The sequence below is a fragment of the Neodiprion virginianus genome, chromosome 6 (assembly GCF_021901495.1).
Source record: "Neodiprion virginianus isolate iyNeoVirg1 chromosome 6, iyNeoVirg1.1, whole genome shotgun sequence".
NCBI lineage: Eukaryota > Metazoa > Arthropoda > Insecta > Hymenoptera > Diprionidae > Neodiprion > Neodiprion virginianus.
The window spans coordinates 25,316,724-25,328,750 of record NC_060882.1 but is presented as its reverse complement, the minus strand read 5'-3'; the positions used below and the strand labels follow the sequence as shown (position 1 = coordinate 25,328,750).

The 12,027-nt window shown below is 42.5% G+C and overlaps 1 protein-coding gene and 1 non-coding gene across 3 annotated transcripts in view; both read left to right on the top strand.

Moving 5' to 3' along the window:
- LOC124307179 (uncharacterized) overlaps positions 1 to 12,027 on the top strand; it is a 31,371-nt gene that overhangs the window by 12,642 nt on the left and 6,702 nt on the right. Inside the window, exon 2 of one of the 2 annotated variants that reach the window (XM_046768617.1) lies at positions 5,609 to 5,838. The exons of the other annotated variant lie outside the window; for it this stretch is intronic. Coding sequence (XP_046624573.1) covers positions 5,609 to 5,838 — 230 coding nt within the window. The remainder of the gene's footprint in view (positions 1 to 5,608; positions 5,839 to 12,027) is intronic. 2 annotated transcript variants of the gene reach the window in all.
- On the top strand, positions 11,093 to 11,164 carry Trnah-gug (transfer RNA histidin (anticodon GUG)). Its single transcript has one exon. It is a non-coding gene; the product is annotated as a tRNA-His (tRNA).

Below are 12,027 nucleotides of genomic sequence, written 5' to 3'. Positions count from 1 at the left end.
GTTAGGGTCCTTTATTAATATCAAATCGCACAAAGTGAAGATGAATATGAAGAATGCGGCTTTCGTTTCGTAAAAAATTATTCTTCAAAGCTACGATCCTCGTCGATGCCAATTTCTTTTACTCGTTGATCGTCGACCCCTCGAATCGTTCCGACCACGCCAGTCTCGGCATTGAATTAAGTGCCTGCTGTAACAAAGTGACCCCCGCCTCCTCCAGAGATTAACGAATGAGATAAGTGAATTTTCGGACCTCGTACATGCGGGCCTTTTCTCCATCTGTTTCGCTCCGTCGAAACTTTATATTGTTAGTTTTCAATTGGAATTCGCACACATTGCACGATTGCGATTAAAATATTTTACAAAAAATTTAGAAGCATTCCAAATACTTTTTATTATAGAAGAAATTAGACTTTTCTTCCCGGGGTCGATGTTGGAAATCTCTTCACAGATACTCGTTTCCTGTATCGATCTGTGGTATAAAAAACGAGGAAAAATGTGTTTAGAAGCACGATCGTGATGAATATACTTTTCGCTTTATATTTTTTTTTTTATCATATCACTAAGAGTAAAAATTTTCTTCACTGCCGTCAGATCCTCGGCTCCGAGGCCCGCGGCATCATTTTGTCGGTGCAAAGGGCGTCAATGCCTACCTCCGGTTTCGTGAATTTATGATAAACAGGATCAAAAGCAAAGGTTGACTGAGCTGCGGTTCGTAATTGGGTCGTCGGAGTAAATCCTTTCCCCTGCACGGAAGGGAGAGAAAGCGAGAGAGGGTCACGCGTGTTAGACACGTGTGCAAGCTCCGGTTTGGGGTCGGGGGTCACGCGTGCCCCGTGTACTCGAGCACTCTAAGCTCCGTTCATTGTTTACGGTGCACGTGTCAACGCCGCGCACGTGGCCTGCACTGTTCAACGTGTTTTACCATATCCAAACACACGCGGAGGGCGAAGCTGGGCTGATAAAAGACGACGTCGAAAGCCTGGAAGTAAGGATTCAATCCGGAAATAAGGAAATTATCAATTTTGCGTCAACCCTGAAATTATCCGGGAATTTTTTTTACCTCGGGAGATAAACCTGCGATTTCACATTTCAGTAGACACTCTGACGAGGTTGGAAATATCCTCGTCTTGAAACCGAAGCACGTTTTCTTCTTCATCTTCATCTTCTTTTTCTTCTTCTTCTTCTTCTTCTGCTTCCTCTTCCACTTCTTTTTTTTCAAATTTTTTAGGTATTTCTCCTTGGGTGCCTGCTTTATGTAATAACCATCGTTTATTGGTCTACGCCGATGGCTGGTCTCGGTCGGTCGATGGAAGCGCTCCGTTTCAGTATCCCGACGCAAGGCAGCGCAACGAAACGTAACGTAACGCAAGGCAAGGCAGCGCGTTTTCTGGCTAACTGTTATTATATTCTGGTGAGCGCCAGATGCCTCTACCTTTATGTTACTTCTGGTCTCATATTCCGACGCTTATGAGTTGTATTTTTGGAAGTCTCGGCTACATGTATCATGTATACTGTTACCCTGCAGGGTATACAGCTCGCGGGGCCTCGGAGAAGCGTCCGAGGTACCTGCACTGCTCGCTTTACAGATTAAAATCGCCCCTCTAAAGTATTTGTAGAAACCGCTCTACGCAACTCTCGAAACGTGCGGATGCACAGCTTGATTCTCGAAAGGATAACCGGAACCCGCTCTCATTTTTCGTTCGAACGATTTTGTAAGACCAATTCCACGGGAATGACGAAAGCTCGACGGAACGAATATCGAAGACCCTTTTATCGGCCCCGCGAAGCAAGGCTTCCATGTTAATTTCCATGGTAATTTCCATGTTCAAACCTCCGTACACGAGGGGGAGAAAAACGACGAGTGCAGAAAGAGCCGGAACTCTTTCACTGTCGTACTTAACGGGGAACCGAGGAAGTTAATTAGCTTAATAAGAGAGACGTGCTTGCACGTAGATTAATACCTTAATTGCTGTGTATGTACTCGGTATACAAGTATTAATTGACCGACAAATTGAACGCGTTGTTAACCGGTTAGCGAACCAGATTACACGCTATACCCCACCAAGCACGCGTTATCGAGTGAAAAAAGGAGAGGAGGGGAATAAAAAGGACTCGGAATGTAATTTAAGTCCGCGTCGTCGATCATGCGTTTACACACGTTATACGTGCAATACCTCCGTATATCAACGGTCCATCGTCGATAATTGCTCCAAGTTTATAGGTGCAGTTACGATAATTTATTTCTTTTTTCCCTCTTTCTTTCTATCCTTCTCTCTTTCAATGAACCGTTTTTCCCCGTTTCTTCAGCTCAGCTCCGCCTATCGTACCTATACTCCCCATGAATCACTGGTACCCCATCAACTCGAGGCGCTGCACTGGCGAGATTTCAACAGGAAGTGAAATAGTTGGTAATAAAATAGACAGAAGAGCCGCGGTTCAGCCATTCGTATTGTTGGAAGAAGGGAGGGATAATTGGATGGGCTGTGGATGTGTAATTTTGTAATGTTCAGGGGATGCTTTGACGCCTTTAAGGCGACCTTCCGCGCCATTCCACCTGGTCCTGGAGTGAGATCGGTGAGTCGGACCCCCACGGCGTGCCCACAAAGATCTTCTCGACTCCTTCCATTTTTAACCATGCAACGCGTCCGGCCCGCGTTGTACGCGAGACTTTTGAGTTACTGTATTTTTCCACACGGCACCTGTCCGCTAATGCGTTTCTTAACGACGAATTCTCAAAGAGTGGTGCGCGCAGTCACGACGCACCAGAGTGCATCGCACTTCTTCGTTTCTTAGACTCCACCTTTTCTCCCGAAACTTCTCCGACTTCCGATAGTGGAAATTCGAAATTTGGTAAAAACTTCGCGGTTTAGATATTTTTCGCGAAAATTCTATCGATCAAAAATGATGCGAGCTTACGCCTTGCCAGGAATTTAATTTCACCACCACTCGCACCGACGATACTTGATCCTTGCGGTACGTGAGGGAAGATTGCAGGAAGATTTACGACACGGTTTTAATGTAAGCCGCAAAATGAAACCTCATGGGCCCATGGAGACAATTTAGACGTAGATTATTCGCGCGTACGACACGAGTTGTCTCGCGGTACACAAATAAACAATTAATATCATCAGCCCGTTTACCTCGACTCACGGTCCGTGTCCAGTACAATTAATTCCACCGCAGAGTGGTAATTTCGCAAAATGACCTGTAAATTGCTCAATTTACAACCCGGTCGCGTCGCGTGTTAAGCATCTCGTTGTAACCTGTACACCTATACGCACAAGATGCAGGGTATGATATACCAATACATACGTACATGCAGTGCCGATGGCACTCGGCTGACCGCACGCACGCAATGCGGTTGTAAATTTACTACTCCGAAGTTCAGAAGGCGTAATACGATCAGCCCGAATAAAAGGAAGAAGGAAAAATTAAAAATAAGAATAATCACGAAAAAAATAGTACTAATACTTATCGTTAAAATATGTAATAATAATTGTCTCAGGCAATACATCGTCGGAATTTATGGTCCTTTCTGACCGTTGATTAAAATTTACCTGCCCATTAATCTTCCCTAAATGTCTTTCTGTGTTCTTTTATTTTCTGGATGTTCCTGTTCCATCCAATTTTTTTCTTTATCACCCGTTTCTTTTTTTTTGGAACCAACATGTCAACACCGCAGTGTTTGATAGTGTGCCGTGTGAATTGGCCTATTTAACACTTTTGTATGGTTCATGAAATGTGAAATTTTTTTCAGCAACTTATCATAACGCGAACGGATCTGTATTTTCACCCATTTATCAAAGTCAACTAGTATCCTAGGGCTTAAGGCCGACGGGGAAAATGCAGCTCGGGGGTTGTAAGACAAAGTGGTCATAGATTCGAGCCGTGTGAACTTGGGAAACTAATAAACGTCTTTGACTGGCCGTATCTCGCGGAACCCGTCACCTCGTAACAAGCCTGAACAAATGTAATACAAGCCCCGGCGATCCCCTAAATCAGAAAAACAAACTAGCTCTCATAAAGTTGTTACACGGAGTTGTTTCGGCACCAAAAATTTTACCCAAGCAATATTGTAAATATTTCATCGACCCAGAAGATGACGACTCACCCTCACCCTCACCCTCGTCCTCCTCACGTCGTGATTCTGGGGGCTGAATGCGTCAAACACGAATAAATTGCTTCCACGTGTGCGCCGCGGAGTCACTGCCTTCTTGTTCACATTTTTGCTTTCAATTTCCAGCCTCCTTCCTTTTCAATTACACTCGCGAAAAATTCATGCCGCGGGGATTTGAATGGTTGTCATAACGGTTCAAACGGGCCGCAAAAAACAACCAACTTTATATTTTCGGATTTCTCCCGGTGGAATGTTCTTCGACATTTTGTAAAGAGTATCATGTTTCACGAAGTTGGAGAGAAGTGATTTGCAATTCGAAATGTTATTCCAACCGATCGGAATTCGGGCCGTTGCACGAATTTACCGAAATGGGAACAACCGCCCATGTAAATCTCGGAATGGTTTCCGGATGTTTTCAACTATTAAATATATGTATTGTGTGTGTACATATATGTATAAGTGTATAATTTTGCAAACGTAGGATTATGAGATTGAGATTTAAGCGTCACTTAAAACCGGAGCTCTCGCGGTGTATGCGCATTAAAGCATTATTATACACATTCGACGGTCGTTTTCTAACGCCCGATATACATTCGATATACAGAGAGACGCACCTATGTGCACGCGTCCCGTGTATATACGTATACGTATCCCACGCAGGAGTTAATGCCGGCCTTTAACACGCCTACCTACGCCCTGGCGTATTCCTGTAAACCGGCTATTTCTGGGCAACCCTTGTCATAACTTGGTCCCAGCAACCGCGACACGCTCACGTCTCTCTTTCTTTAAGAGTCGTTCACACCGAATATCGCAGACAGGTATAAAACTGTACCGACTCGTCGGTCCCAATAATCGCTCAATCGGTCGAAGAATAAAGTGTTCAGTTATATATATATTCAAATGTTGAGTGGGTAATAAAGTCGATGGAAGGCATTAGGAAATGACATCGTAAAAGTTTCATTCTAGTTGAATAATTATTGATGGAAATCGGAGATGGAAACGTGAAACTTGATACTGGATAACGTTAACGAGCGGAGTAATCGGCTTACTCCGATAAACACTAAGTACGTACGGTGATCTGGGCGTGCAGCCTCTTCTTATAATACCGCACTCCTCTAGATTTTCATATTTTAGCCGACTTCAGCTCTGTTGGGTCACAGCCTGTGTCGATAATGGATGACCGTTTTGGAACGAGGTCTTGTTCCACTTTGTTTGACAGTGATTTGCGGTTTTGAAACAGCCAAGTTAATCTTCGGAAGGCGCGATCGTTCCTACGGTTTTTAGATAATCAAAATATTTGCGCGCGATGAAGGTAAAATAAAAGTCCCGTTGATTTTCGTGAAAATTCATGAATATAATATATATATATATACCCTACCACTCCGTGCGAACTTAACCTGGAGTATTAACACCTGAATGAAATAATTATTATACCTAAGCGTATCAATTTGAAGACGTATAAATTTCTGAACAGCATTCATCGCTGTGCGGATAAGGCGCGTCGAAATGGCCGATAAAACGGAGAATGTAATTAGCGCCGAGGTGTCGACTGCCGAGTGTTACCGTCCTCGAGGTCGGCTTCGCTTTCCTACAACGCGGTGGCTCATCGTCAGGGCTTATTGCCACAGTTCGGCATCTCATCGCCGACTGCCAGCCGGCCTCCGGGAGGGAACATTTATGAGTGATGTCGACGAGGAAGGGTGCGGCGTCAAGATATACAAGTAGGTATCCATGTGCGTTATACCTACCCGTACACGGAGAGAAAAATCTGAGCAAAAATTACCCTGCTGTTACTATAATCGTGATGTAAAAGACACCTAATGCAGTTTTCACCAGTTATCACGTTTTAAATTTTGTGCTGCCGAAATACATAGTTTCTAAGCAAGGTAGTCATTTTTTTCATAAAAACCCATAATTTTTTTAACATGCATCAATAAAAACTGCTTTAGGTGTCTTTTACATCACGATTAGTAACAGCAGGGTAAGTTTTCTCAGATTTTTCTCTCAGTGAACAATCCCGAGCACCAGATTACATCCCGCCACGTGATTTATACCTTCAAGCTATAACGTGTAAATCTCGCTCGCTTCTACCAACTCTCGTGAAAAAATTTTGTCCCTGCGGAATATTGGTCGGGTGGATATTTTTTACAGTAATGGAAATGAAATCGAGAAAGTGTCGGGTAAACAAGGGAAATCATTATTTTCTGCAATTATTGGTAACTGTTCTACATTTTTCTTTACCGTCGCCAAAATTGTATTTCACTTGTGAACGGATAAGATTGGGATTGGAAAACAATTACGGTCTTTGGATTATAACGTTCAAATATTTGACAAGTTTGTTTCCGTTTTCGTCGAGATCGTTTCTCAAGATATGACAGCCACGTAGTTCGCTTCTAGTTTGTAGTCGTATTTTATTGATATTAGACGGTTTTAGAATTTCCTGCAACCCGTGCATAATGTATATTTCGCTTTTGATACATCGCTTGCTTGTTTTCCCTTCGTCATCTTCATCCACTGTATAATATATGTTCTTACGCGCCTCTAGGGTCGAAGAACATCTATTGACCAGGTTCACTCGGTGGAAGATAAAAAATCTGCCATCCTCGAAGACCATGCGTTCAAGAGTTAGATCGAATCCTTGTGCAAAAACACAGTTTATTCTTATTTCATATTCAAAATCGCAAGAAAAACATTTTAGTCTCTTAATGTTCCAACCTGTCGTCTCGAATTTAATTCGACAAAATATTTGCAACGTCGACTTGGTGCGTTTCAATCTTGAGGAAGCGCAAAGTACGTTGAACCGAAAAACGGTATGCTTTCTGCCCGAAAAGTGTGGAGTCAATATTTTCTGTAACGACGTTTACAAATACCTTATTCCTAGGACTCGAAACTTTTCTGCAACGTTCTTGCAGGGATTCGCGTAGCCGTTGCAGAAGGCGAAGGGCGAAAAGTATTATATGAAAGAGGTCGTATTGGAAAGCGTGTAAATTGTCTGAGTCTGGATTCTGGGTCTGAGAAACACGCTTGCCTGATGGCGAACCGCCCTGGGTGGTTTTTGCAAAAAGAAATCTTTTTACGAAGATATCTAACATGTCGAATTCCGACGCGGTTCTCAGGTGGATAGATTAACAGAGTGGTTTTTAACGAGGCCAGTTCTCTTCGAGAAGCCGCGGTTATATACGAAGGTAAGAGATTAGTTTTTTGCCATCGTTATAAAAGTGCCGTAACTTGTTTCGAGTACCCTCTAATATATTACCGCCCAGATACAATATTAATGCGAAGTTTAATACCTTTAATGATGAATGCGTGGAAATAGTTGGTTCTAGCTCTTTCCATTCACCGCACGTCGATTGATCCTAGATTGTTAAATACATAATTGTCGTGCGAGGTGAGCTCGCTTTTCCTTACAAACTGTGGAGCAAAAAATCCTGGACTTATTTCGTGGTGCAAGGTAACATAACGAGCACAAAAACCAGCCCAACGTCCGCCCAATTAGAACTGAATTTCGTTCATTCTCGGGTTTGAAATTAGCCGTCAAAGCTCCGCCGGTTCACCGGCGATTAATTGAAACCTCGCGTATTTGCTCGTTTCCATCAGGCCTTCGAACCCCCGATTGTTCCACCCGAATTATACCGGAAGTCGAGCCCGCAGACGAGAGTTTCACTAACGAATGGGACCAGGTTATTACTCTGGAGTTACGAATAACCGACAATCAAATGGCCAAAGTAACGATCTAATGTTAGCCCGAGTCGTAAACGAGCTCTTGTTACTGCTAATTGCTTGTCGAGTCTACGGAAGTCCTTTAGGAAGTTTTTCTTCCTCTCAGGGAGTTGCGGCGCACGCGGAAGTTTCCGAAAGTGGCAAAAACGGTGATGAAAAAAATGGGAAAAGAGAACAACCCTTCAGCTTCCAATGCCATTATCGCTGTTGAGCGGAAATACGAACGATGCGAAACGGAAACCGCGTGCTGCAGCGACTGTCGACGTTTACTTCTACTTGGTTTGAAAACCACGTAAATGAATACGTTCCGAGCGCACATACTTGTTAAATAGTTATACCTTTATTGCCGACAAATGACACTGGAAACTGACAGCCGTACAGGTGATTACTTTGATAATCATGCAATGAATATTTGCTGGTCCTTATACGTACTCGCAAGCGAGTTATAAATTTTTAACAGGCGATGTTATTCGCTCACCATTGCGTACGGCAAACTTTTTTATAGCTTACCTACTTCGTGCTGAATTTTGATGCGGGCATGACGCGTGTTACCATTCTTCGTTATTTCATTCGAATCGCTTGCTTAGCATACACCGAGTAGCGAATGAAAATGAAGCGAGGTGGAAAGAAAGAAATTCGAAAAACATATAGTTTATATATGTATATTATACATCCGTTCCAATTTTAACGGAGAGAATTATGATGCCGATCTAATACGCATTTAGTAAATCATTGAAATCCACCGACATGGGCCATCTGCCACGTGTTTCACGCTATAATTAATACGCGGGCGTATATATAAATATAGTAAACCGATATTAGCGCGTGGAAATTATATAAAAACCTGAGTGACGTGTGTGAAAATATCAGAGATCGTATAAAATTTATTTCTTTTTTAGTGCGACCAATAAATAGTCACCATCGTTCGCAGCTACAGGTTTCAACAAGCGGCGTGGAATCTTCGATTTATTTTTACGATTCCGGTTAATTCCTTCGTCTTGTTCCATCCTCTCTATTCCGTTTTACTTTTCTTTTTTGTTTTTTTTTTTTTTTGCACTGGATAAACATGTCGCTGTAGCTAATATCAGCAACGTTCGAAAGCGCGAAACTACATCGAATCTCCCTTCAGGATAATGGAAAAATGGAGTAAAACGTGAGACAAGATCGATATTTCAGCTGTTGCTACAAGACGGCGGCGGACGGAATTCGTTATTTTCTAAATGCCTTTCGCCTTTCAGTATTTGCAACACCGCCCAGGCTTAACGGCATGCCTACCAATCAGTCTACCCTTGTCAACGCTCCGGGGTGCCGATCAACGCGCTAAGATAACGTCGAAGCTCAACTGCAACGCGAAAATCGACAAAAAATTCTTTTTTAAGGACGAATACTTATGTTTCAACGCGGATATTCGGATACGTTTCCGACAAAGATAGACACGTCTATATCTACGCATATCTCACTGCGTGTTTGTCTTCGTTTACGTTAGACCCGAAACGCCCTCACAATCGCTATCTCAACGGACACAAGCTGTGAGATAAATATTTGCAGATCAGAGAAGCACACCGCTGCTGTAGCGTGAACTTTGCGACAGTGCCAAATTATCTCCGAATATTTTACTATCAGTTGTTGGTTATGCGTTTGTCAGTTCTTTACATACATGCGGTGTAGAGAGAGTCGTCAGTTTCACCAAACCTGAGTGACTTTCGGTGAAACGGTCCAAAGACGGAAGAATCTTAGCGACTTTTCAAATATACAGGAATAAATAATCAACTCCAACTAATTTACAGACGCCGTTAAGCCTCGTCTGTTGGACAGATTTTTCTGCACTGCACGGCAGGAATAATAACATCACCGTCGATTAATCGCACATCCATCTTTCCGCCCGGTGGCATAATTAATTGTTTTGCTGTAAAGTATTCAAACTTGGAAACGGACTGCTGTCCAAAGTAAACAATACAAACTACAACGGGCTGACAGCCTCGATTTCCGTGTTTCGTTTCGCCAGCGATCCCCGGTGATAAAAAGCTTATTTCGAAACGAGAGCGCCAACTTTGTCGGATAACTTGACAGCCGGTTCGCCGTTCTTTCTTTCTCATTTTTCGAACTTCTCTACTTTTTTTCTTATTTTTTTCTTCTTTCTTTCTTTCTTTCTTTCTTACTCCTTTTCGTTTCTTTTCCTGCTTTCGGCGAGGAGGCGATAGAGCCATCGATCCGTTGTCGCGGGGGCGAGTCTTGCCCGTCCCGTGCGGATTATCACAACGGGCTGCATCCAACCGAGTCGTCTTTCGAATTATTTTTACCGCTTCAGCTGCCAACAAAAACATGTTTTCTTAACAATGATATGCCCGTTAGTTAATTCAGTGTCTCACAGGATGGGATATTGGCTTTGGCCCTGTTCCATATCTCTTTTTTTCTTTCGGGAAACAAGTCTTCCCACCCTGCAATCTGCGGCGTGCTCGTTTCATCCCCCGTTCGTTGGAGAAGGAAGGAAAAAACGTTAAAATAAATATAAAAAAAATATTAAGAAAACTAAACGCCCGTGTAAATTAGTGGGAAAATATGAGTAACGAGTACCTTTATCCAGCTAGCTCGGCCAGATCACGGATTTATGGTCTCGCTTCTTTTCACCCCGGCTTTCGTCCGTTTCTTTCTCGTTTTGTAACGAACAAATATCCAAAAAAAAAAAACTGAATAAATTTAGGTGTGATAAAAACGTCATAAGAGTTATACTTTTTATAGCCAAGTACACGATATTTGTAAGTTACAACTGTATGAACAATTCGATTTGGCAGAAAAATTTGTGTTTTGATAAAAAAATGGAAGTAGTTTATCCATCATACAAAGACTTTCAAGATTTACCTTAGATTTTCATTTGACGTGTTTGTATTAACTGGACACTAAATATTTTTCAGATCTCGTTAGTTCGGGCACTTGTACATTGGTTGCAAAAAAAAAAAACCCATTCAAAATACTATGACCGTTTTTTTCCAATACTTGTCAACAATTTCTTGCGCAGATGATCAAGATACAAGGGCATTACCAAGTTGAGTATTGTCGAGGAAACGACCCCCACTCTTTGCCGCTCTGTACCGGCTCTAAGACACCAACACTTAGATCCACATCTCCTTTCGCCCAATATCACGAGCTCTACACAAACGTCGATAGTAAAAACGGGCGTTACGCCTCAGTGAGCAATTCGGCCGCCATCTAGATCAATCTGTGGAAATGAAAGCAAATATACCAAGTCCTCTGATAGCCGTGATCGTCTAGAGGTTAGGACCCTACGTTGTGGCCGTAGTAACCCAGGTTCGAATCCTGGTCACGGCAATGTCCATTGGCACATTGTCACGGCAGAGGTTTATTTTTTGATTTTTACCATTTTTTTGTTGAAACTTCTCTTAATCAATGTTTAAAAATTTCTTAACCGCCGCCGCGCCGTCCGGAACGAGAGAATAATTATATAGCACGGATGCTGCGCAAGCGAGAAAGAATAAGTAATACTCGCATTTTAAACCGTCTTTCATGTACAAAATGAACTTAATGCTTTCGAGCTTTTGTTAACTGTTGCGAATTTGCATACCGCCCGTCTTTGATTGATTCGTTTCAACATCTGTCGGCGGGCTTCTGGCAATTCGTACACTTCTGGCCTCAGTTTACTTCGTGTCTCTGGTTAATCCCGACGGGAAATTCTGTTGCGCGTATTTTCGTACGTATAAATACGCAATTAAAGGAACTGCTGTGGGATAAAACTAACGCGCTGTAATTACGATTTGGCAGGGATTATATACCAGCTGCTTACGCGTTCGACGGATTCTAGCCAAGACGTAGTATTATTCTTGAAATAACGCGAATGCGAGGTTTCGCGATAATTTATTTCCCATTTTATATACCCTTCACTCTGTGAATTCGGGCCGGTCATTAGCGGCAATCAACCTTCAGAATCGACTGGCGGTAACAAAGTGAGTTAAGAATCGTTCGAAACTTGTTTATAAGACGTGTAACGAGGAAGGTATTTACGTACCTAATACAAACTTGAAATAGAGATCGTGTGTCCAGATTTTTTATTTATTTATTTTTGTTCTCATTCAATTTCTACAAGTTCAGATCCATGCAAGTATTTACAAAATTTATGCGACAAAACTTCACCGAAGGTATACTATTAATACAACCTTGTCCAACCGAAACGCGCG